Genomic DNA, 26,736 nt, shown 5'->3' on the forward strand with positions numbered 1-26,736 from the left:
GGCAGTAGTACCAAAAGTTCAAAGGCTCAGCAACTTAGTGAGCCAGCCCCTAAGCAACTTAGTCAGAACTTGTCTCAAAAAATAAAAAGAGCTAGGGATGTAGCTTAGTGTAAAACACCTTTGGGTTTAATCCCCAGGACCAAAATAAATAAATAAACTAAACAAGCTAGGGGCTAGGGTTGTAGCTCAGTAGTAGAGTGTTCACCTAGCACATGTGAGACACTGGGTTCAATCCTCAGCACCACATAAAAATAAATAAATAAAAATAAAGATATTATGTCCATCTACAACTAAAAGAAAAAAATTTTAAAAAGTAAACAAGCTAAAGGACAGCATTTTTCAAATATCATTTCAGGATTTATTAATTAAAACTAAAAAGATCTTAAAAGTTGACATTTGATACTTAATAAACTTATTCATCTCCAAAAGACAGCTGATTAATAGATACTAGATATTTCTTTAATATTATTTAGGTTTCTGAACTAGGTCCAAAAGAAATATAGCAATTAGGATTTACTGGTTTCAAATGAAAAATAAATTAATTTCAACTACAGTTTTATTTGCATAGTTTTAATTATGTGTAAAAGAGAAGTAATTTTTGGTAAATGGCTATATTTAAGATTAAGATGTAAAAAATACGAATCATTTCTAAGTCAAAACGAATGTATACTTTTAAGTACACATATGATTTCAATTTTATGTAGTTAAAAACTTGGATTCATACGGGAAAAAATATATATACATACATACACACACACACATATGGATAAGGACTGGAGGCTTAACTTAGTAGTAGAAGACTTGCCTAGCACACTCAATTCCCTGGGTTCAATCTCCAGCACTGCAAAAAATAAATTTAAAAAATCCAGAATATGTGGATAAGCTCCCTCTACTGGTACTTAGAGGAACTAAGTAGTCTTGAAATCATAATTTCATAGTCAGAAAAAAATCACTTCCTATTTATTTATGAAGAAACTAAAACCTAACGATGGTTTTATATTAATAAAGCTCAAAGGGTGGGTTAAAAACCCTTCCTGGAAAATAATTAAAGAGAGAAGGAAAAAGGACATAAAGTTAAAAAAGAACTATTTTTGCTGGCCCACATTCTCTCCTTTAACTTCAACTGGAGAAGAAGGGTTTCAAAAAGAGGTAAGTTTTAATGATGGAGAAAGAGACTGATTCATTCCAAATGACTTTTTTTTATTTTAAAGAGAGAGAGAGACAGAGAGAAAGAATTTTTTTTTAATATTTATTTTTTAGTTTTCGGTGGATACAACATCTTTATTTGTATCTGGTGCTGAGGATCGAACCCAGCGCCGCGCACATGCCAGTCAAGCTTGAGCCACATCCCCAGCCCAAAAAAGGGGTAAGTTTTTTAAAAATATTTATCTTTTAGTTGTAGTTGGACACAATACTTTTATTTCACTTATTTATTTTTATGTGGTACGGAGGATTGAACCCAAGGTCTTGCACATGTGAGGCGAGTGCTCTACTGCTGAGCCACAATCCCAGCTCCCCCAAAAGAGGTAAGTTTTAAGACTGTCAAAAGTGATAGTGTTAATGTTCTTTCTCTTGCCTAGTCACAAATAGATTAAAATGCTTTACCTACCTACCCCAGGGACCTAGTTTACAACTTCAAAACACTTAATAACCTAACATAATGTTCTGACCATCCAAAGATGGATGCTCTTCTTCATGTTATTACTTATAAAATGACCCAAATTTGACTACTAAAAGTCTACCTGTATGTGGTATCCTCAACTCTACAGCCAGTAATACTACTCTCCTCTACTATCACCATCACTGCTACAAATACAACTGCTATAACTCTTATTTCTACTATCAGCTGTCACTGAGTATGTACTACATACCACACTAAGTGCTTTAATAGATCATCTCATTTCATTCTCCTATCAATATTCTGAGGTAATAATCAGTTTAACAAAAGATTAAAAAGTTACTTTCCCAAAGTCAGAGCATATTTATTTTTATAACATATATCTGAAATCAGGAATTACAATTCTAGAGCCTACACTGTATTTAAAAAAAAAAAAAGACAAAAATAAAATACTTGCCTTTTTTTTTCTTTCTTTTCTTTTCTTTTTTTTTTGGTACTGGGGATTTTACCCAGGGGTGCTTTACCACTCAGCTACATTCCTTTATTTTGAGACAGGGTCTTACTAAATTGCTTATTGCCTTACAAAAGGCAATAATCTGATATAATAATCTGATATAATCTGATATAATCCCACATACATGAGATATTCAAATAGGCAAATCCAGTGACAGGAAGTAAACTGCCTGGAGTGGAAGGAGGGGATAAGTTAGGGAAAAATGGATAGGAACTACTAATAAATAGATTTCTTTAGGGGCAATTTTTAGGCATTGAAAATGTTCTAAAATGATGGTAGCCAAATTCTGTGGATATACTGCAGGTTGAGTACTCTTAATCTGAAAATCTCAAATTTCAAATGATCCAAAAACCTGAAACTTTTTGAGGATGACATAATATCACAAGCAGAAAATTTCACACTTCATATGGTGGGTCATAGTCAAAATGCAGGTGTACTAAAAATAGTCTATAAAAGTATCTTCAGGCCATACACATAAAGTGAATATTGTCATAAATGAACTGTGTTTAGACTTGGTTTCATACCCAAGATATCATTATTCAAATATTCTCAAATCTAGTGGGGGAAAAAATCTGAAAGATTTTAGTTCATAAGCATTCTGGATAAAAATCACTGACTCTTTAATGAGTGAATGGTATATTATATGAATTATATAAACAGTTGTTATTTAAAAAAAAAAAAAAAGATGTTCTCCATGGTTATTTTAGAAACTTTTTGGTCAGCATTCTAGGGTTCCTACTTAGTCAAAGTTTAAAGCAATTTTTACTTAAATTTCTAGCTTCAAAAACATTTTTGTTCTAGGATTATTTCTCATTCCACATACATTTATCTAAATTACAAGGCGGAAATAAAAATGTTACAAGGGATAAATAATGTATACAAATGGTTCAAAATTCAAATGGAATTAAGGTTTTTTTTTTTTTTTTTTTTTTTTTTAAATGCTGGGTTCTAAACTTTCTTCCAATATAAAAAAGTTCTAAGTCTAAAACTGCTTAAGAACAGATACTAAGCCAGGCATGGTGGCTTATGCTTGTAATCCACATGGCTTGGGAGGCTGAGGCAGGAGGATCTTGATTTCAAAGCCAGCCTCAGCAAAAGCAAGGTACTAAGCAATTCAGTGAGACCCTGTCTCTAAATAAAATACAAAATAGGGCTAGAGATGTGGCTCAGTGGTCGAGTGCCCTGAGTTCAATCCCCTGTATCCCCCGCAAAAAAAGGGAAAAAGGGCTAAGCATATAACTCAGTGATTAAAAAAAAAGAACAGATACTAGATTTACTAAGAATAAGAGATAAATCGTGACAAGGAACTCCTTTTATACCCTCAACATTTTAGTTTTGATTCTAGTAAATATAATAATTTATTCTTTCTAAAGGACACAGACTGAAAATTAAAATTAACTGAAGTTCAACTGTACTCTAATACTTGTAAGAAATATTTTAGGAAATTCATTTATAAGTATTATGAATTCTTTTAAAGATACTGTCTTGGAGATCTTTCCGTATCAATTTGTAAACATTTTTCTAGCACAAGCCATTAAGACTTAGGGAAAATACTGAAAGTGATATAATACAAAAACAATTACTGGAGCTGAGGGTATGGATCAATGTATAGTATGTGCTTAACATGCACAACTAAAATTCCTTTGATTTGTTAATGTCTTCCTGCAAACTTACCATCTGTACACTTTTTTCTAATTCCTGGGGTATTGCAAATGTAGACGAAGGAGCCTGAGTAAGAGGCCATGCACCAGCCTAGAAAGGCAAAAAACCCAAAAAATAAAATCAACATCTAATTTGAAAGAAAATATTTATAAAATGTTTAAGCATTAAGTTCTTTTTTCTTCCTCAAAATTTCAATAAAAATCAGAAGTATTATTATCATGGCACATTTCATTCCAAATCATTATAACTATGGAAGCCATAATCCATTGACTGAAATCAATGTTAACGAGGCACTCAGTTATTAATTCTTTATATCAGCATATTGAGATGATTCATAAATGCTAATAAGAAAACACATATTCATACCTGTAGAACATATATTTGAAAACTGATTCCCAAATCTATTACTGTGTCTTGGTTTTTGATAAAATTGTTGAACTTATTGTTGAGATCGGCACTGACACTCATATCTGTATACATCCGATGTAGCTTGCTGGTAAACTCATAACCACAGGCTTGCTGTGAAAAAAAGATTCAAAAAGAAAAATAATAAATCACAATGATTGATAAGAATGTATTGCTAATGTTAGTTCTTTAAAGATCCTTGCATATAGTGCTTACACCCAAGGCCTACATTATTTAAAACCCCAAGAAGCTATTTAAAACTTTTCAAAAATTTCTTTCCTTTTCAATGTAGAAGTGAAAGAAAATACATAATTATGAAATAATTTTAAAATATTAGCTTTAAACATAGAAACTATTATACCAATCCACATAGCTATTTCAACACTGCAAAATGCTTTATTACTATTAGTAAGATATCTTTTGGGATTTACATAGCATCAAATATACTTGAAAGATTATTGGCAATACCAGTCACAGTCAATTAAAAAAGGAGGGTATTTAAGACATATTTTTAATACCAGCTATGAAGTGATGAAAAATTTATTTTTATCAGTGTATAAGTTAAAATGATATAAAATTAACTGAAGTTCAACTGTACTCTAATACTTGTAAGAAATATTTTAGGAAATTCATTTATAAGTATTATGAATTCTTTTAAAGATACTGTCTTGGAGATCTTTCCGTATCAATATATACAGAGACATTTTGTCCTTTTAATGCAGTATTTGTATCTCCCCATTATATGAATACACCAGCATACATTTAACCATCTAATCCTTGTTGATGAATTATTACCTATTACTACATACAATGCTGTAATAAACATCTTTATGTACTGGTGGAATAAATTCTAGGGCATTGGTATGTCCTACCTTTAACTTATTGATCATCGCTTCTTCAGAATCCATAGACATAGATAACCCATGAATTAGACGTTTTGCCAGCATTCTTGCGTAGAACTACATTAAAGAAAAAATTTTAAACTTACTTCCTTTCTAATGACTTTAAGTTCAAAAATAAACAAAGCTTTTGATGCAAATCAAAACTTTTCTATTTATAACTTACCTTTTGAAAAACATCCTTATCATCAATATATTTGAAAACAGTAATGAAACTCGTAAGTTTGTCTTCTACTTCATTCTCAGTCATCCCTTTTGCTGACTTCTTTAGTAAGTTGTCACAGTACTTCGCAAGCTCAAATAGAAATTGATAATATAGCTTATAAAGGGCCCTTCTAGACTTATTATGCTTCAAAGAAGGTAAAGTGGCAACAATACAAAATAAAATTAATGGATGGAATCTTTGACATTCTAGACTAATGTTTTAAAAATCATGAACATGAACTACATAATTTAAAATATATGTGGCAAGATAAATTTTAAAAACACAAAACACTAGAAGCAAAAAACAAAATAAACTCAAAAATTAAATAAACATTGACAAAACAGGGATAAAAATAATATAAATTTCTAAAAGAACACGTAGGTGAGTTTTGAATAGTTCTGTAAATTCTGACAAAGAACAATAACTTTTTTAAAATCTTAGATTATCCTTGGAAGCAAGTTTCCTTCAAAGGTTACCAACAACTTACCAGATTTCCTACTAACTATAGATATAACAAAATCTCCATAAAAAAATGTATATTATTTCAAAGCAGATACACTCTTCGTTTTGTTTTGTTTTTTGAGTACCAGGGATTGAACTCAGGGGCACTTACCCACTGAGCCAATCTCTAGCCCTTTTTTGTATTTTATTTAGAGACAGGTTCTAACTGAGTTGCTTAGGATCTTGCTAAATTGCTGAGGGTGGCTTTGAACTTGCGAGACTCCTGCCTCAGCCTCCTGAGCCTCTGGGATTATGGGAGTGTGCCATAGCACCCAGCTAAAAAAGATACACTTTAAAATCCACACTTTGTATAATGAAATGTTTTCCTCCAGTTATTCCTTAAGAAACGGTATGTAGAAAATAATTTTTCATCTATTTTTTTTCTGAAAAATGCTACCAAAAAAAATTTTATTTGAGATTGTGCTCAGCTTTCCTTTTCAAATACTGACTTTTCATAAGACTACATTTAAGCAACCATCAAACTTACCAATTCAGGTGCTTTGCAGACAGACTTGGGTTCTCTGTAATTTACAACTGATGTAAGGGCCTAAATAGAAAACAGGTGTGTAATTAGCCACCAGCACTAGGGCAAAAGTTCAGGTGGTTCAATATATGCTATAATTGCTGTTCAAAAAAAAAAAAAAAAAAAAAAACCCACCTATTATGATTTAATCTTAAATGTTTCCCAAAGGCCATGTGTTGAGGACTTGGTAGCCAGTCTGACACTGGTGCATAGATGGTGGCAGAACTTTTAGGAGGTGGGGCCTAGTAAAGGCAGGTAGGTCACCTGGGCATGCCCTTGAAAGGGATATGGAGAAACTCTCTCCTCCTTCCCTAGCCCTGAGGTGAACATGTTTCCTCCACCACACACTTCCACCAAATTGTTCTGCCTTGCCAAAGGTCCAAAAGCAATAGAGCTCCATTCCTATTACAAAGTATTCTTTAAACTAAAATTTGAACATAAATAAAATTATGCTACTTTTTAAAAACTTTACAAATTTCCTACATAGAATAACAAAATCAAGTTTGTGAAATATATTTTCCATTCAAATATTTTAAATAGCCTATGTGGTATATGTGAAGAAATAATCAGTACTAAAGAATATTAAAATTATACATGCATTTTCAGAAGATACTAGTTTATAAACAATTCTGCTTACATAGCATAATAGGAAATTACATAGGCACTCAGTTTAACAATTCATTTAATAAGTTAAAACTTATGTTATTCCTATTTTGACTTTCAGATTTAAGTTAGTTACTTAAGGTTAATCTCCATGTCCAGATCAGAAATCTCCTACTTAGAAGCCTAATCCTGACACTGCCTAACAAATGATACAAAATTTTATATGCATCTAGTATACATACATATAATACATATGTTAAAGTTACCTTGTCCAATGCACTCATAAAATGTTGATCACCATTCAAAACAGTGTTGATAAGTTGAACAAATTTACCATGTACTTCCAAAACTGACTCCACAAATAGTGTTGGCATCTAAATTTAAATATAAAATACAAAATATAAAACCACCTTTTAAAATAAATCAAGAATATAATTAGTCTTGTTAAAGACTTAAGAGTAAAGTTTACAGACTGGGGATATAGTTTAGTTTGTAGAGTGCTTGCCTTGCATGCACAAGGCCCTGGGTTCTAATCCCTAACACAATAATCACAACAATAACAAAAGAGTAAAGTTTACCCAAGCAAAAAGTTTGCTGGTGAAATCAGCTTTTGTCATTCAACGTCACGACTGTTTATTACATCCCCAAAATGAAACCACCAAAAGCATATTTCTCTCCTATGTTGAACACAGTATCTTAAGGGTAACAGAATAAGTCTTTGAAATACCAGATCTATCACTTTCATAAGGTTATATAAACAAAGAATGCCCACAAAGTCACTGAAAGCTGAAACAGAGAAAAGAATGAAAAAAGCCAGCATCTCTAAGACTAGATACCCCTGGAACTGGACAGTACAATCCTTACATCTCAGAAGGAAAGAAAAAAATAGCTACTAGTGCAAAAATGAGTTTCCCTCCAAATGGAGATAACTGGAGAAGTTGGTATCTAAGGTAGCTGATTTGAATCCGATGCAAATGCATTCTGTTACATTTCCATCTTCCAGCCTTGACACAAGACTCCATTGTTCTATGCCCAATGTCATTCAATACCCTGACTCTATAAACCTAATAATGTAAACTAAGAAGAGTAACAAATAAGACAACCAACTATTCCACAAAATTGGAAAACTTATGATTTCCGATGGGAAAACATAAAAACTAACAATTATTACTTGCTAAAGACAAATCTACAACACCAATAATGAGAATCTAATAAGTATTCCTAAGCAACGATGTCCATACACAGATAACTATATTAAAGATGATAAGCATACAGTTCTACTAAGGTAGAAGTGACATTTCATGTTATATTTATCTTGTTATCAAGCAATACTAGTAATAACAAAAAGGTAGTCCATCATGATGGAACATTTATGAAAGAAATGCAATTTGTAAATATTGTTATTTGGTTGGTAGAGTACTCTTGAGAAGGTATTAGTGATGTGAGGGTCACTAAAATATTTGTAATTTATTTGTAATTTGCCAATTACAAGTAAACATGAACAAATAGGAAACAGATTTTTCTGTGAGAAGTTAACTGCTAAATGAACATATCAGTATGGCTAAGAAGGAGTCTCATTTAATGGTTTTATAATAACTTGATAATTCCAAAATGGGTCCAACAAATTCTAGGTTTAAAATATTTGAATAAAGATATTTTTTATTTGTTGACAAGACTTTTTCTTTCTTCTGTAACAGTCAAAAGAAGAACTCTTGGTAAATATTATTAAGAAAAAAAAAAAAACTTTCTAGTTCCTTATACACAACTCACATTTTCCTGAGTAAGGTTACTGGTTGCTCTAAGGCCCTCATCATGGATATGATTTTGCAGCTCCTGAATCATATGAGGTAAACCAGTAGACACAGCACGGAGTAAGACATACATATTTGCCATGTCTGAGGGGGAAAAGAAATTTCATTATTAAATTCCCAGATATTTTTAAATTGTAGGTAATACATAGCTCAAAATGCAGAAATACAAGAGTACGTAGGTAAACATCCCTCTTGCCTTATCTCCCAGCCACCCAGTCTCCCTCCTCACAAGAAAGCAATGTTACAGTTGTTTATCCTTCTAAAGATGTATGTACATTCAAGAAAAAATACATATGCATGTTCTATATATTTATATAAATATACATATTCTTCACCCTGATCCTTTTTATATAAATAGTGCAGTGTATTTCTGTAGCTGCAAAACACATTTTAACTTAGAGGTATTTTATATTAGTATATAAAGCATTTCTAGATATTTTACAATTGCAGAGTACTTCACCATATAGGCATATTATATTTACTTAAAACCTGATGGAAACTAAGGTTGTTTCCAATCTGTTGATATTATATAATGTTGCAATTAATAATCTTGTATATGGGCAAGAATATCTGTAGCATAAATCCTGAAAAATGGGATTGCAGTTCCTTCAAAATAGAGATCCCAATAACAGGAAAGTCCCTTGCCAAGAAAGGGTCATCAAACACTTTGATCTCTGATAAAGAGAGGTGAAATATGATATCTTAGTGCAGTGAGTTTTATTTTAAACTTTTTGTTTAAGTATATACAAAAACAGAAAAGTGTACCAATCGTGAGTACAATTCAGTGAATTATCACAAGTGAACATAAAACACACCCATATAATCACACTTAGGGTTAAGAAACAGACTTAATTGAGGCATGGTGGTGCACACCTGTAACCCCAGCAGCTCAGGAGGCTGAGATAGGAGGATCGAAAATTCAAAGCCAGCCTTAGTAAAGGCGAGGCGCTAAGCAACTCAGTGAGAACCTGTCTCTAAATAAAATTTAAAAATAGGGCTGGGGATATGGCTCAGTGGTCAAGTGCCCCTGAGTTCAATCCCCAGTATCCAAAAGAGAAAACAGACTTAACCAATACCCAGAAGTCCCCTTCATGCATCCTCCCCGTCGCTACTCTTGTTCCTCTGCCAAGGTAACCAGGGCTGTGACTACTCAATCACAGATTAATCTTTGAGCTATCAATAAAAATGGAATCATGCAGTTCTCTTATGACTAGTATCTTTTTCAAAATAATATTTATAAGGATCATATAGGTTGTACTTAATCTGTTCATTTCTACTTCTCTGTAATACTCCATTGTATAAATATATTGTATTTATCCATTCCACTGTTACTGGACATTTGAGTTGCTTCCAGTTTAGAGATATCACAAATAATGTTGCTATGAACATTCTTATACATATCTTTTAGTACATACCTACATGCCTGGGGTGGGAGTTATATGCCTAGAAGATCTGCTGGATAATAAAATATGCACAGATTGTGCTTTAGTGGTCATTGTCAGTTTTTCAAAGTGTTTGTATCAATTTATTCTCTCATCCCAGCATACAACAAAATCCTGGTACTCTACACACTTCCAAATACATCTTCTTTTCAGTCTTTAAAATGGTATATCAAAATATAAGGAAGCTGGGTGTGGTGGCGCATGCCTATATTCCTAGTGGCTCGGGAGGCTGAAACAGGAGAATCACAAGTTCAAAGCCAGCCTCAGCAATAGCAAGGCGAGGCACTAAGCAATTCAGTGAGACCCTGTCTCTAAATAAAATACAAAATAGGGTTGGGGATTTGGCTCAGTGGTCAAGTATCCCTGAGTTCAATCCCCGGTACCCCCGTACCCCACCTTGACCCCCAAAATATATATAAGGAAATACTGATATCTTACTGCGGTTTTAATTTGCATTCCCCTAATTTAATGAGACTGAAATAACTTTTTAAGTGTACATGTAAGGCTATTTGCATAGCTTCTATTTTGCAGTGCTTATTGAAGTTTCTTGACTATTTTATATTCTGGATATAAATCTTTTCCATTCACTACAAATATATTAACCTATGACTGTCTTTTGATGCTCCAGTTGTCTTAAAGAACTTGTAATGTTCCAAAGTTTTTCATTTTAATGTAGTCTACTGGATCCTTCTTTCTTTGATTGTTACTGCTTTTTGTGTTCAATTTGAAATTTTATTCGTTACCACAAGGTTATAAAGATAACTCGCCTATATTATCTTCAAGAAGTATTATTGTTTTACCTTTCACATGTAGTTACAAAACACCTGTGAATTGATTTTGTATAAGGGATCTGAGATAGAGATCAAATTTCTTTTTCTCAGCATTATGTATAGAAAAAGACTACTTTTCATTCACTGCTCTGTGGTACTACCTTGTAGTACCTCTTTCTCCCTCCACTTTTTTTTTTTTTCCCCCCGGTACTGAGGATTTAACCCAGGGGCACTTTCCCTCTGAACTGAGGGACTTTATCAAGTGTTTACATAATGTATAGGCTGTTTCACTTCAATGGACTATCTGCCTATCCATATGCCTCATTGCATAACTTTGTTTTTATATGTCTTGCTATCCTCTAAAAGTCTTTCTAACATGCTCTTTTAAGATCATGTTGGCTGTTCTTAGGCCAAGAGGACAACTTTGAGAATTTAACAAAAAGTGGCAAGGCGGTGTGTAGGGGCAGATTATATTAGATTGCCCTGGGTTTATAAATCAATGTTGCTTTCATCAATGTTTAGTTTTCTACATAGGTGTGGCATACATGTCTTATGTATATTCACTGCTATTTAATAATTTTATTTTTGTGGTACCAGGGATTAAACCCAAGAGTGTTCAACCACTGAGCCACATCCCCAGTCCTTTTATTTCATGTATTTATTTTGATACAGGGTCTCACTAGGTTGCTTACAGCCTCATGAAATTGTTGAGGTTGGCTTTGAACCTGAGTGCCTCCTACCTCAGCCTCCTGAGCCATAAGGATTATAGGCATGTACTGCCACGCTTGGCTTATTCAATAATTCTTAGTACTATTTTCACTTCTTCTAAATCATTTAATTTTTTTTTTTGGTGATAATTACAATTTATTTGGTGGTATCACAGTGTATTTTTATTTTGTATTTCCCCTATTTTGAGTTGAGTATGCACATCTTCACATATTTTAAATCAATCCATATTTCCTTTGCCTTTATTCCCACTGTCTGTTAGGAACTAACATATTAAAGAAAGTAGCTTCCGTGATAATATAAACTACATAAACACATTTTTCCAGTTTTTCTTTTGACTTTAGAATATACTTTGAATATAAACTTTCCAAAAATTAAACTACATAAACACATTTTTCCAGTTTTTCTTTTTTGACTTTAGAATATACTTTGAATATAAACTTTCCAAAAGTCTTTCAAAATACAGTAATAATCTATAAAAAATGTATATAAAATATTTTAAAGATATCAAAAAATATGCTTTTAAATTTACAGTGGGTGGAAGATGATATACAACCTGTGTTTATACTTTAATTTCTACTCGCAGTTATATGTGTTAGCACTTACCATTTTTTTTCTCTTGTCGAATAATATTATGACATTCTGCATGTAAGAACTGTAAGTGGTCTGCTACCATTCGTTGCTGACATTCATGAATCACTTTAGTATATGAACTAGGATGTAAATATTTTCGACATCGAATTTCTTCATCTTTTAATCTACCTAGAACCTATAAAAATATATTCTTAAAATAATAAGCTACAAAGTTTTCCTGTGCAGAAAAGACTATAAGTGAATAGTAACTCAGGCAGCTAATATTTTAATGGCTCTACTAAACACAGAAAAGATAATAAGGTTTACATGACTAATTTAAACTCACAATCCATAAATCATTTCAAAGTCTTATTTAAGCTACCAGTGTTCACCTATATTCCATCACAATCTTATAAACAAGAATAAATAAAGTCTGCTTGTTGTCTTTATTTATTAACCCTAATCTTCATATTATATGGAAAACTTAGCATGCAACAGGAAAAGCTGTTAACAATAAATACCTGAACATGTGGTTTCTATTGAATATTTAACTACCAAACTAAAAACTTAGTTACATCAAGTAGATTACATTAATTATTTTACTTTGGTCTGTGCTCTTACAAAATGGAAAAAAAACACAGTATGAAGATTTCATTAAAATTTTTAAAAGTCAAAATATACTTAATCAGAGTCAAAGTCAACTAAGACTTTTTGGGATTGGAGATACTGCTCAGTGTATCATGCTTGCCTAGTATGCAAAAAGCCCCAGGTTCAATTCCCAGCACACACACACACACACACACACACACACAAAAAAACCCTTTTACAAAAGCTTATATCGTATATAAAAAGCATTAAGCCAAGTTTGGTGATGCATTGATGCATGCCTATGATCCCAGAAGGCTGAGGCAGGAGGATCACAATTCAAAGCCAGCCTCAGCAACTCAGTGAGGCCTAAGCAACTCAGTGAGATCCTGTCTCAAAAAAAAAAAAAAAAAAAAAGCGGGTGGCAGGGGAGCACTGGGAGTGTGGCTCAGTGGTTAAATGCTCCTGGGTTCGATCCCCATTCCCCATTTCCCATTCCCCATTCCCCCAGTCTCACACAAACAATGAAAGAAAAAAAGAGCATCGAGGTACAAAACAATACTCTGGTCAACAATAATAAGAACCAAAGAATTCGACTAATTTTTAACACAAAACAACCAATACTGTTGTGATGGAAATTATGTGGCACATATACATACAAATATGTAGACTCAGAAGACATTCTGTGATGTGAAGCTATGTAACCAAAGTCTCTGAACCTAACTGGTCCCAAGGAATTACGTACATTTGACTGTTTGGAAGTAAGGGATGTCTGGTGATGCTGGGAAGGAAAATCATTCCTGGATAATACCTCATTAGATATCTTTCAAGGAAAATGAGGCTCAAAACTGTGGAGAGTCCCATATTCCTCTCTCTTCTACTATGCTAACTCATTAAGTCAAAGTTCAGGGCAGTCAGAAATTTAGGGTAGGCAAGATTAAAAAGGTATTCATCACATAATTTCATCAATTGAGAAAGTCATTTTGGTCAACAAGCTTTTGATCAAAATGTAATAAAAAAATGTTCCTTAAAAATTAAACCTAATAGTGATTTATAGCATATTATATGACTTTAAACAGCTTACTAGATTACTAAATGCAACAGGAATTAGAGTGTGGTTGCAGAAGGATAAAAGAAGGGGAAAAGTAAAACAATGGTGACCTGGGGAAAGGAGGTACATATCAAAGTAAACATAGATTAGGTTGGATTGCCTCAATACAGGTCTTCAAATAGCTACAATACCATTGGTAGATGGGGAAAAGCCAAAACTAGGGCAGAAAAAAAGGGCAAGGCTATCATAAAGAGTCTTTAATTAACATAATATATTGTGATCAAAATCTAGGACTTTGGCCCTTGAGGTAAATATGGTTTACCACCATTTCCTATAATAAACTACTTAACACCATTTTCTGAACATAATTTATTTTCAATTCCCTACAATTTTTTAGCACTTTCAAATATAATTTCACAATTTAAAATACATAATTGGTATATTAATATAATATTAATACACAATGTTTTAAAATCACATTAAAATATATTTTCATATTTGCTACTTTAATCATTTTCATGAACATCCAATTCATGTGGCATTAATTACATTACTGATGTTACATAGCCATCCTATTTTTAAAAAAAGTTTTTCCTTAATCCAAATAGAAATTCTATAACCATTAAGCAATAAGATCCCACACCATCTTCCACACATAATGTCTAATCTGCATTCTTTCTCTATGAATGTGCCTAATTCTTCATATAAGTGAAACTATACAATATTTATTTTTTTTGTGTCTGGCTTACTTAACATTTTCAAAGTTCATCCATATTGTATCAGTACTTTATTCCTTTTTAAGACCAAATAATATTCCATTGTATGTATATACCACATATGCTATTTGTTTTGTTTTATTTTGTTTTGTGATGCTGAGCATTGACCCATGGCTTCTCAGGTACTAGGCAAGTCCTCTATCAACCGAGCTATACCCCTAGCAACTGCTTCTTTCAACTCTTGATAGACATCTGAAGTATTTCCACCATTTGACATGGCCTCTCCTTGAAAGTCAGATATAACAAGGTTTTTATGCATCATGGTTACTGTTTGTACAATTTCTTTGAATTACATCTAGAGACTTAAACAAAAGTTTAAGATGCAATAAAAGCCAAGAGCTAAGAACCACTTACCTAGACTAATCTGTACTTAATGGATGGGGGGGGTCTTAGATTGTTCACTCAAGATCCAGCATTATTTAGTGATAAAAGTAGTAAGAGAATTAATTAACTCAGACTTCTAGTTTTGGGCTTTGTGGACTGTGTAACATTATATCAGAAGAACTGATGATTCTTGACCTGTGTTCTATGGAGACTAGACTACAGGTAGTCCATTGTAGTGGAAGATATTTTATCTTCTTAGTTAAACCAACTAACAAAAGGCATCCAATAATAAAATATTTGAATTCAACACTTCAGATAAAAACCTTGATTTCAACGTATCTTCTATGATGATTAAATTTATGATGTGACTTTTACTACTCAAAAATAAGTGTGAAATTTTAAACATGATAATGTGCTGTTTTATTGATTTTGTTATACCTTTATTTTATTTATTTATTTTTATGTGGTGCTGAGGATCGAACCCAGTGTCTTGCACATGCTAGGTGAGCACTCTTAACACTGAGCCACAACCTCAGCCCCTGTTTTATTGATTAATTAAAATTTTTCTGTAAGTTTTCTGCTCATAATCAGCCTTCCAAGAACTTAACAGACTAAAAGAGTGACTTATACAACTATCTAGAGTTATCTTATTTTCCTTCCATTTAAAAGTAATAGTAAGAATCCAAACACCTAATCTCTGTACTTATCCTATTTCCTAAACAAAAGAATATTTTAACTAAAAAAATTATGTTAAATAAAATCATGCCAGATATATAATAAGTGAAGGTATGTAACATGGTGTGTGTTATTTCTTACCTTTTCCATATACTGTGAGCAATTTGATTCTTGTAATAAATTTGAAGCTTCTTGTTTGTAATACTCTCCTGTTTCAGTCAGAAAGGGAGACTCAAAGATTTCCTGATAAAACTGAATAAAATTAAAATGATATTAGGAAAAAACTGGAACAAATAATTTAAGAAATTAAAGACCTGATTATATTTTTAAAGGAAGTTTTTTACCTTTAAGGGAAATTTTTTCTTATACTGTTCAACATGAACAAAGGAGTTAATAACCCCATGGATTACTTTCTGGTTTGGGTCTTCTCCACCACGATCACTAAAATAGGGTATAACACAAAATATTCTTGAGAATACAAATATCTATGGAAACATGCCAAAATATGACTGTTTATTTCATTGGCCTAATCAAATTATAAAGCACTTAAAAGTCAAAGGACATATAAAGCTTAAAAACAAAGTTTTTCATATCATAGCTAAACTTAGTATATCATAGTTATTACATACAAAGTTATTTAAATAAAGTTTTGTTAATAAAATTAAACATGCCAATAATTTAATTTTAATAAAGTATACACAAATTCATCAATACTGGAGGTTTAATCCTAATGGCTTGTATTTCAGTATTTCAATGTAATAAAGGCCATTTACAATAAAAGAACTAACATTATACTGAATGAAGGAAAAGCTGAATGCTTTCTAAGATCATAAACAAAACAAGAATGGCCACTTTCACCACTTTTATTCAATCATAACACTAGAAGACCTAGCCAGAGTAATCGGGCAAGAAAAAGAAATAAAGGCCATTCAAATTAGAAAAGAAGCTGAACTACCACTATTTGTAGATGACATGATCTTTTATACAGAAAACTCAAAAAACTATAAAAATAAATAAATTCAACAAAATTGTAGGATGCAAAATCAACACACAAAAGTCAGCAGCACTATTATATGCCAATAGAAATTATTTTAAATAGAAATCAGGAAAGCAATCCTGTCTTATAATTGTTACCCCCCCACAAATAAATAAATAACTTTAGCCAAAAAGGTGAAATATTATAGAACATGAAAATTATAGAACACTGATGAAAGAAACTAAAGACACACAAAAAAAGTAGAAAGACATCCTATATTTCTGGACTAGAGGAACTTATATTGTTAAAATGTCTATACTATCCAGAGTGTTTTACAGATTCAATGCAATTCCTTTCAAAATACCAAAGACATTCTTCAGAAACCAGGAAAAAAAAAATCCTAAAATGTATATGAAGCCTGTAATCCCAGCAACTTGGGAGGCTGAGGCAAGAGGATTCAAAGTTCCAGGCCAATCTCAGTAACTTAGTAAGGCCTCGTCTCAAAGTAAAAGATAAAAAAAGGCTGGGGATATAGCTCAGCAGTAAAGCACCTCTGGGTTAAATCCCAAATGCCCTCCTCCCCAAACAAAGTGTATATGGAAATATAGAAAACCCCAAATAGCCAAAGGCATCTTGAACAAAAAGAATATAGCAGGAGACATTACATTGCCTAATTTCAAAACAAACTACAGAGCTATAGTAATCAAGACTACAAGGTACTGGCACAAAAATACATGTTGATCAATGGAACAAAATTGACAGCCTAGAAATAAATCCACATATCTATAACAAATTGATTTTCAACAAATATGCTAAACACATGCATTGTTGAAAAGACAGTCTTTACCATCAATGGTGCTAGGAAAATTGAACATCTACATGAAAAAAATGAAATAGACACTTCTCTTTCATCAGTTACAAAGAAATAGAAGACTATGAAACTACTAGAACTAATAGAAAAAGAAATGCTTCAAGATAGGAATGGGCCATTTATTGATTCTTGGTTTTAATTCTTGCCCTACAGGAGTCTTATTAAGGAAGTTGGGGCCTAATCTCACATGATGAAGATTAGGGTCTACTTTTTCTATTAGTCAGAGAGTCTCTGGTTTAATTCCTAAGTCCTATTGATCCACTTTGAGTTTTGTGCATGGTGAGAGATAGGGGTTTAATTTCATTTTGTTGCATATGGATTTTCATGTTTTCCCAGCATCATTTGTTGAAGAGGCTATCTTTTCTCCAATGAATGTTTTTGGTACCTTTGTCTAATATTAAGATAATTGTAATTTTGTGGGTTAGTCTCTGTGTCCTCTATTCTGTACCATTGGTCTACCAGTCTGTTTTGGTGCCAGTACCATGCTGTTTTTTGTTACTATTGCTCAGGAGAAAAGAGAACCCTTGCACACTGTTGGTGAGAATGTAAATTAGTACAGCCTTTTTGGAAAACAGTATGGAAATCTTTTCAAAAAAATTAAAAATATAACGACTACATGATCCAGTAATGGATCTACTAATGGAAACATGTTTAGTATGTACAAACTACTGGGTACATACCCAAAAGAAATGAAATCAGTATGTTGATGAAACATCTGAACTCCTATGTACATTGTAGCTAAGAAATGGAAGCAACTAAGTGTCTATCAAATGATGAATGAATAAAAAAAACTTGGTACATGGATAAAAAGGAATACTATTCAGCAATAAAAGGATGAAATTCTGTCATTTATGGCAACATGGATGGAAATGGTAATCATTGTGTTGTGAAACTAACCAGGCACAGAAAGTTAAGTATCATTATAACCTGACTCATGTGGAATCTAAAAAAAATTTGATCTCATATAAGTTGAAAGTAGAGTGGTGATATCAAAAGGTGGGGGATGAGGTGAGATGGGGAAGGTTTATCAATGAATTCTAAGTTATAGGTCAACAGGTGTAAGAAATTCTGTTGTGCTATTGAACAGTAGGGTTACTATAAATAATGATAATATACTGTATGTCTCAAAAATCTAGAAGAAAAAAAATTTAATGTTATCACCACAGAGAAAGGATAACTGTTTGGTGAGGTAGTTTAGCTAGATTTAAAAATTACACAATGTATACATGTATAAAAACTGTACGTGGCACCCCATTAACATTTGCTACTTTTGTTTTTACACATCAATTGAAAAAAATTACTTCAATGTTACTGGCCACCTCTTATTAGGTTTGATCTGAGAATGTCAGTCTTTGAACCATTACAAGTGTGACTACAGTAATTTGAGAGTACTTATTCCCCAAAGGTACACTCCATAATGTATCACTTACTAAAATGACTAGCAGCTATTGTTCATTGCTCTAAGTGAACTGCTAGCACTGCTGAGCTGCTTTCTAGAACAAAGGTAACTCCAGTTCTGAAATTCAATTAGATTTGTTGAGATTCCTATATCCCTTTATAGCTACAAAGAGATATAAGATCATCTCAAAACATCAATATGACATTTTATAAGTTCCTATTTAGCTTCTGGCACTACTGCAATGCAAGTCTTAATCACATTACAAATGCAGGTGAATATTAGTTTTCTAATTACAGAATAGGAAAATAGGGTACTGGAGGTATAGTTTAATCGTAGAGTGCTTGCCTAGCATGTACAAGGTACTGAATTTGATCTCCATCTCAGCCAAAAAAAAAAAAGGAAAATGAAGTGGAAAAAAATAAAGTTTGCTTGAAGTCACAGTAAAACAGTCTGGTCCTAAGCAGGAAGTTTCTGTCTCCAGCACTTATTAACAAATCATTATGCAGTGAAAAGTTTATTCTACTACAGAAAATCTTTCAACCTATTTGAAAATAAGTTTTTCTTTTAAATTAATAATTACCTTACAAATAAAGCAACAGGAAAATATATTATCATTCCCCACTAAAAGCTTTTTATTCCTTATAGAAGATATAAAAATGTTTTAGAATTTTTTTAAAAAAGCAATGAAGGTTGGGGTTGTGGCTCAGTGGTAGAATGCTTGCCTAGCATGTGTGAGGCACTGTGTTTGATTCTCAGCACTGCATATAAATAAATAAAATAAAGGTCCATCAACAACTAACAAAAAAAAACAGCACTGAGGGCTGGGGTTGTGGTTCAGAGGTAGACCGCTTGCCTAGCATGCGTGAGATACTAGTTTTGATCCTCGGCACCATAGAAAAATAAAATAAAGGTACTGAGTCCACCTGCAACATGAAAAATAAATATTAAAAAAAGCACTGAGAAAATAACCTTTACATATTAGTGTCCCTCCTTGCTTCTGCATTCCTCTAATCCACTTTGATTCTTTCCTTAATTATCTAGAAATCCTAGGAAAAAGTCTTTTGCACATGAATTAATATGAACTTAGTAATTCTGTCAGTCAGAATCTTAGATTCAAAGCCTACATCTTGATATTACTAACAATGAATTCATGTGAGCTCATTTCCTCTACTCATCATCCATTAGGTCTTTTTTGAGCCCACATTCAATCCGGTGAAATAATGATCTGACCCATGTTATCTATTTGGAACACATCATTTTTTTGCCTTTGACTCTTTTGCTTAGGACAAATGAGATCAGCCAATAATGAGTAATACTTGAATATGTGAATATTTGATAAATTGGGTTATCTAAAAATTTTTCAGCTTCAATCCTGTTATTGTCCCTTTTCAATGACAGGGTGGACAGATGTGAGTGGAACACAAACATGAGGTTAAGGGAATACTTTATAAAATGGGCCCACTATGCTAACCCCCACAGGCTTTCACCTTTGAAAAGCAATTTATCTGTAGCCCTGCCTGAATTAAGTGGATAGGATATTTTACATTCCTCAGTAAAATGTTATCTGCAGCAGAAATGCAGGCCGAAAATAATTCCAATGAGAGGAATACAAGTTACCCCAAATGGGGATTATTATGACCCTTTCACAGACCAGATTCTAGAACTCAGAAGACAAGGATAATTCCCCCATCATAAAATTTCTAAGAACAGGTTCCAATTACAACTGGTCAGCATGAGCTGAAGTGACCTAGAGTTGTCATGGCAGTGGTGACTTGAAAGTCTGGCATCACCTTGCTGTCAACCAAAAATCAAGAGGTGGACCTGGGCAGGACTCTCTAGAAACTTTCCTGGGACTCCCAATAAAACTGGAGGGCAGAAGAGGCATACTGTCCCTCTCTGAGAGGACCCACTCTTCCCCTTTGCTATCCTTTCTAATAAACTCAAATCTGCTACTCTGAGCTACAGGCCTGCAATCTTTCTGACTTAATCACAAGAATCAATGTTTAAAGGGTTGCCTTTGTGCTGTTTTTACAAGATCCAAACCCTGTAATATCAAACCCAGGAAAACTTCCACAAGGTAATTACAAATATGACCTTTTCTTTTTCCCCCTCACTTCTACCTACCCACCCACCTTTCTGTGGTATTGAGGCTTGCCTTGCCACTCTACCAGTGTGCTATATTCCACAGCCTTTTTTTCTTTTTTTTTTAAATTTAAGACAGGGTCTCACTAAATTGCCCAGGCTGGTCTCAAATTTGTGATCCTCCTTCCTTGTCCTCCTGAATAGCTGGGATTATAAGTGTACACCATCATGACCAGCAGGCTAACATAATGAGAGTAAACTGTAAATAATGCTATTAGTAATTTGTAAAAGCATTGACTGAATTGGTCATCTGAATCTGGCCTCATCTAAGGACAGTGTTTCTAGGAGATGAGACTAGAGAAAAGAATATAAACAATTTTTAGAAATATGGCTTATTATTTGATTTTAATAGAACCAAGTGAAAGGCACCTACAATAATCATAATGAAATTACCAGAATAATGGAACCACTCAGCTAGAATAATGTGGTCTTACAGCAGTAGTTTAGCATAGCAACTAATACCGGGTTTCTGGAGTCAGACTAGTTCTGGATATGCTAATGTAACCTTAGGCAGTCACTGAATCTTTCAGTACTCCAGAGTATAAAGTGAGGATACTGGTATAAAGTGAGGACAATAGAAGTACCCACTTTATCTGGGTATGGAAAAGATTAAGAAAGCACATACTTTAATATATGAGTAAAATAACCACTAGCTGATATATTGAACACTGATCAAAATGGAAGTGTTTTGACATTTTAGAAGAGGAAAAAACTAAGAAATTTAAAGAAAAAAAAACAGGCTGTGGTTTTAAAATGAAGGCTTTAGCTAGGAGTGGGAGTATGTATTTTCAGTCCCACTTATTCAAGAGGCTAATCTGGGCAATACATTGAGATACTTCAAAAATCAAGGCTTTTAAAACCAACTAAGTAAGAATTTAACATTAAAAGTTAGGTTAGGAGGAGACACTGGGCAATGGCCACATTCTGAACTCTACAGGCTCATGAACCTTGTTCTAATTCCTCCACAACCATGTTGGACAAACCCAATAAAGCTGAGAGTAAGAAATTCAGTAAGGTTAAACTGAAGAAGAAAAAGATTTAAGAGAAAACTCTAGTGCCTTCAAAGGACTGATCGAACAGAAGAAACAAGCTGGGGAAATGTAATACGGCATGTGCTGCCAATATGCACTGCACATTTCACAAGCATTATTTTATTTCTTTTAACTGTTTAGCTTTGTGAGATTCAAAGAAGTGGAATCAAGTTTAAGTGACTGTGCTGGCCCTTGCACATCAAAGAATGGAGAACTGCTGTCAAAGAAGGACTTGCCTGACTCTCCCTTCTGCCTCTCTGAATGTGCATATTGAAGAGGCTGAATGTGAAAATAGTGAAATCTAAAGCAAAACCAAGATGATTCAAGGCATCCTGCCAGCTGTGAAACAGAGGTTAAAGTGCCATTCTATTAATCTTAGTGTAACATTCATTACCCTATGTTTAAAATTAGAACGGGGTTTCAGCAAACTAAATGCAGCCTACTGTTCCCACTATAAACCTGAGAAATCACAGGAAAGAATTTTATTTTGAAGGGGGGTAGGGTAATACTGGGGATTGAACCCAGGGTTTCATAATTGCTACACAAGTGCTATACCACTGAGTTATACCCCCAGCCCAGGAAAGACACTTTTACCATTAGCCCTTAGACTTGCAGGGGTAAGGGGGATTAGGGAGGTAGAAAGAAGAGGCATATATTGAAAGCTGTAAGTAGCACAAAAGGGTAAGAAAATAGCTAGGTTATCAGGAAAATTTGCTGGTCTCTGCAGCCAGGCATCAAGAGCATTGCTGTCTGTACCCAAGCTGGGTCAGGAAGGGTAGTGCTCCAAGAGGAATAGGAAGTCTCTCTAGCTTGAAGACTGCTGCAGCATCTACTTGATATCACCTGCCATGCTTCCCCACTCCCACCTCAGAAAGAAATTGGGAATCATGGAAAGTTTCCATCCTTGGACTGGTTAAATTTGATATAATTATCAAGTATGGGAGAGTGATAAACAGGTATCCTCCTATCCTGCTTTTTGGAAGAACACGTACTTTTAGAGGGCAAGTTGGCAAAATCTTAAATGCACATATCTATGAACTCCAACGTTCCCCGCATATGTGCACAATAGAAACAAAAGCTGTACTAGTGAAAAAATGGGAAACAATCTATACTAGAAGAGTGTAATAAAATGAGATACAATTATACCAAATAGAATGTAGCAGTTTACAAAGAATGAAGTAGATTCCATTTACTAAGAATAATTATCAAGCCAAATCAAAGAATTAAAGAAGTTCCTGAGTATGATGCATATTACTTATGAATTAGAAAAATGAAAAAAAACTTCAAAAAATACTCTTCTATATATAGATAAAAATTCAGAGGAAAAAGTTTGGAAAATTAGCCAAATGATAACAGGGTTTACCTTGTGGAGAGGAAAAAGACTAAGCAAAAATCTAGAATATTCACTTATATATTTAGAACTAAAATTTTCATTGAGTAGCTAATAGCAGGTCTGGGAAACAAAAAGTACAAGATATGTCAGGAACATCTTCACATACCAAAAGCTATCAAAAATTACCAGGGTCATGACAAAAGAACACTGGCACCAACTAGTCAAAGAAAAGCAATTTAATTTGTATTAAAGTAAGACTTACAATGAATAGAAATTTACCAAATGTTTAAATCTGTAAGTTTATCATAATGTATTCTTTTTAATATTTTAAAATTGTTGATAGACCTTTATTTTATTTATTAGTATGCGGTGCTGAGCATAGAACCCAGTGCCTCACGCGTGCCAGGCTAGCGTGCTACCACTGAGCCACCCCCAGCCCCCATAATGTATTTCTTTTTTAATTTTTGTAGTTGTAGATGAGCAGCATGCCTTTATTTGTTCATTTTTGTGGTGCTGCTAAGGATCAAACCCAATGCCTCACATGTGCTGGGCAAGCACTCTACCACTGAGCTATAGTCCCAGCTCCATCAAGACATATTAAAAAAAAAAAAAAAAAGGTCACCTGAGGATAAAAGCAAACCAACTCATCTTAAAAACTGACTAAAGAAGAGGAAAGAAACAAGGAGTTATTTTGACTTTCCTATATGTACTTTATCATTTGTGCAACTAAACAATAGGTGGGAGGGAAACATACCTTTATAGAATTAATTAAGTTAATCAAAACAAAATAACAGAATTATAGTGATTAAATTTACAAACCCCAATAAATTAACTGATGTCATTACTGAGCATCAATGGTTGCTAACATAAAAAAACGAACATCAGAAATTATGGAAGAATATACTAAATCATGGAAGACTATACTATCACTTATAGTCTTGCCAGAGGAATCAAACCTTAGTTTGAATAAGCACTGGACTGCCAATTTGCAGAAAACACAGAGCATAAAGGAACATACTGAAATATGCTCCATGCATGCAAACAGCAAAATCTGATCTGATCAATGGGAAAGTCTAAAGACCAAAAAGTCAGGATTCATCAATAAATGAGATATAAGGGCAGGGACAGGGGGACCTGTGATTATAAGATCTAAAAAACAAAAAAATTTTTTTAAGGATGGATAAGACTATAGAGCCTAGAGTTGCACATTTAGATAATAAAACCAAAAAGAAATAGAAGAAAATGATTACCTTAAAATTCAGACTAGCAGTTACTTTTGGAGAAACATAAATAACTTATTTTTTAAATATTTTTTTAGTTGTAAATGGATCTTATTTATTTATTTATTCATTCATTCATTCATTTATATGCAGTGCTGAGGATAGAACCCAGGGCCTCCTCATACATGCCAGGCAAGTGCTCTATCACTGAGCAACAACTCCAGCATAAATAACTAACTTATAAATATAAGGAAGGGGGGCTGAGGCTGTAGCTCAGTGGTAAAGTGCTTGCCTCCTATGTGTGAGGCACTGGGTTCAATCCTCAGCACCACATAAAAATAAATAAAGATACTGTGTGTTCATCTGTAACTAAGTAAACATTTTTTTAAAATAAAGAAATAAATAACTATAAGGAAGAAAAAGTTTAAGTAACACACACAAACATACAAACAAAACACCCTCAAAAGTCCAAAGGAGGGGCTGGGGTTGTAGCTCAGTGGTAGAGCACTTGCTTTGCATATGTGAGGCACTGGGTTTAATTCTCAGCACCGCATATAAATAAATGAATAAAATAAAGGTCTGTCAATAACTAAAAAATTTAAAAAAAAAAGTCCAAAAGAAAATTGGTATAACAAGATTTTTATCTAACAGACTAAGGAAAAAGAATACAAGATAGATACTGGAAGTTACTAGGTAACAATTAAAATAGTTAAATATGAAAATAATCACCTTCATATTCATTCAAACTAACAGAGGCTCAAAACATAAATAACTAATTTATAAATATAAGAAAGAAAATCAATACATACATTAGGCAGAAAATTTTAAAACACAGTTCAGAAACCGAAAGATACAAAAGAATAAAAATCCCTAGATTTTTTTTTGTGGGGGTGGTACTGGGGATTGAACTCAGGGGCACTCAACCACTGAGCCACACCCCTAGCCATATTTTGTATTTTATTTAGAGACAGGGTCTCACTGAGTTGCTTGGCACCTTGGTTTTGCTGAGGCCAGCATAGAACTTGAGATCCTCCTATCTCAGCCTACGGAGCCACTGGGATTACAGGCTTGCGCCACCATACCCGGCAGATTTTATATTAACCTAAGATTATATTTTTCTTCAATGAAATCTCTAGTGTCTTAATGATCAAGAAACAGAATACCAAACATATGCATGTCAGAGAAAATACAATCAGTCACAGTATCCTATGTTATATAGCTCCAAATTCAAAGAGAAAGAATGAATTTAATCTTCACTTTAATTTTTGTTAAACACTAGAAAGTGAACTACAGAATACTGGGAGAAAGAAAAGCAAGTTTGAATCCAATTAGCATAACACAATTAGTGTTTTCAATAGTATCCTTAGGCAATTCTAAGTGATTCCTTTTGCTTACACTTTTAAAATCTACTTTCTTCTATTTTTATAATTTTATATGTAACATATTACCATACATATTCATATTATTTTAACTTTATAGTAAGAGTAAAAGGTCTTGCAAAACATTTACATCAGGAAGTGCTATAATTTATGCTCCTACGTATTGATTTAGTTATGCTTGTGTTTTTATGTATCACTAAAGATATTTAAATTCTGATACTCTAAATTCAGGTTGAGGAAATTACAGTATTTTAATATTATAAACAACTTTTCAGTTGTTTGGTACTGACCATCCTAGTTGATGATTCTACTATATTCCTCTAAAATATGGTTACGTTAATATATGAATAAAATTACTTTTTTCTTTCCTATTGAAGTAAGCACGGTGAAAAATATGCAGATTATGTGGTTAAAATAAAATAAATAAATAAATAACTACACTTGATTTTTCTCTCTTTTATCTATATAGTAAGAGCATCCTCCAGTTTTGGATTAAATTTTTTGTGTAGTTTGTAAAGATACATTAAAAAACAAAATTAAACTAACAGTGTGTCACAGACTCTCTTAAAAAACTTCTACAACCTATATTCCACTTTTACATCTAGTACCTCACTGAAACTATTTTTCAAATTGCATGAAATATGAGGTGACTGCTATAGTATTTATATCCTACAAGGGAAACTATCTTTCCAAAATACAACTGAGAAAAAAAGTCTGGGCCA

General features: G+C 33.1%; 1 protein-coding gene across 4 annotated transcripts in view; it reads right to left on the reverse strand.

Moving 5' to 3' along the window:
- The window catches only part of Cul2 (cullin 2), a 97,423-nt gene that overhangs the window by 14,645 nt on the left and 56,042 nt on the right, over window positions 1–26,736 (reverse strand). For all 4 annotated transcript variants that reach the window (XM_046448379.2, XM_046448376.2, XM_046448375.2 and 1 more), the window contains exons 7-16: window positions 16,008–16,104; window positions 15,805–15,915; window positions 12,286–12,448; window positions 8,701–8,825; window positions 7,197–7,304; window positions 6,292–6,351; window positions 5,265–5,393; window positions 5,072–5,158; window positions 4,161–4,313; window positions 3,807–3,884 (exon numbers count right to left, since the gene is read on the reverse strand). In XM_046448379.2, coding sequence (XP_046304335.1) covers window positions 3,807–3,884; window positions 4,161–4,313; window positions 5,072–5,158; window positions 5,265–5,393; window positions 6,292–6,351; window positions 7,197–7,304; window positions 8,701–8,825; window positions 12,286–12,448; window positions 15,805–15,915; window positions 16,008–16,104 — 1,111 coding nt within the window. The remainder of the gene's footprint in view (window positions 1–3,806; window positions 3,885–4,160; window positions 4,314–5,071; window positions 5,159–5,264; window positions 5,394–6,291; window positions 6,352–7,196; window positions 7,305–8,700; window positions 8,826–12,285; window positions 12,449–15,804; window positions 15,916–16,007; window positions 16,105–26,736) is intronic.

This window comes from Marmota monax, unplaced genomic scaffold (genome assembly GCF_021218885.2).
Source record: "Marmota monax isolate L192 unplaced genomic scaffold, Marmota_monax_Labrador192_F-V1.1 WCK01_AAM20220418_F8-fsc00066, whole genome shotgun sequence".
In the NCBI taxonomy this organism is placed as follows: Eukaryota; Metazoa; Chordata; class Mammalia; order Rodentia; family Sciuridae; genus Marmota; species Marmota monax.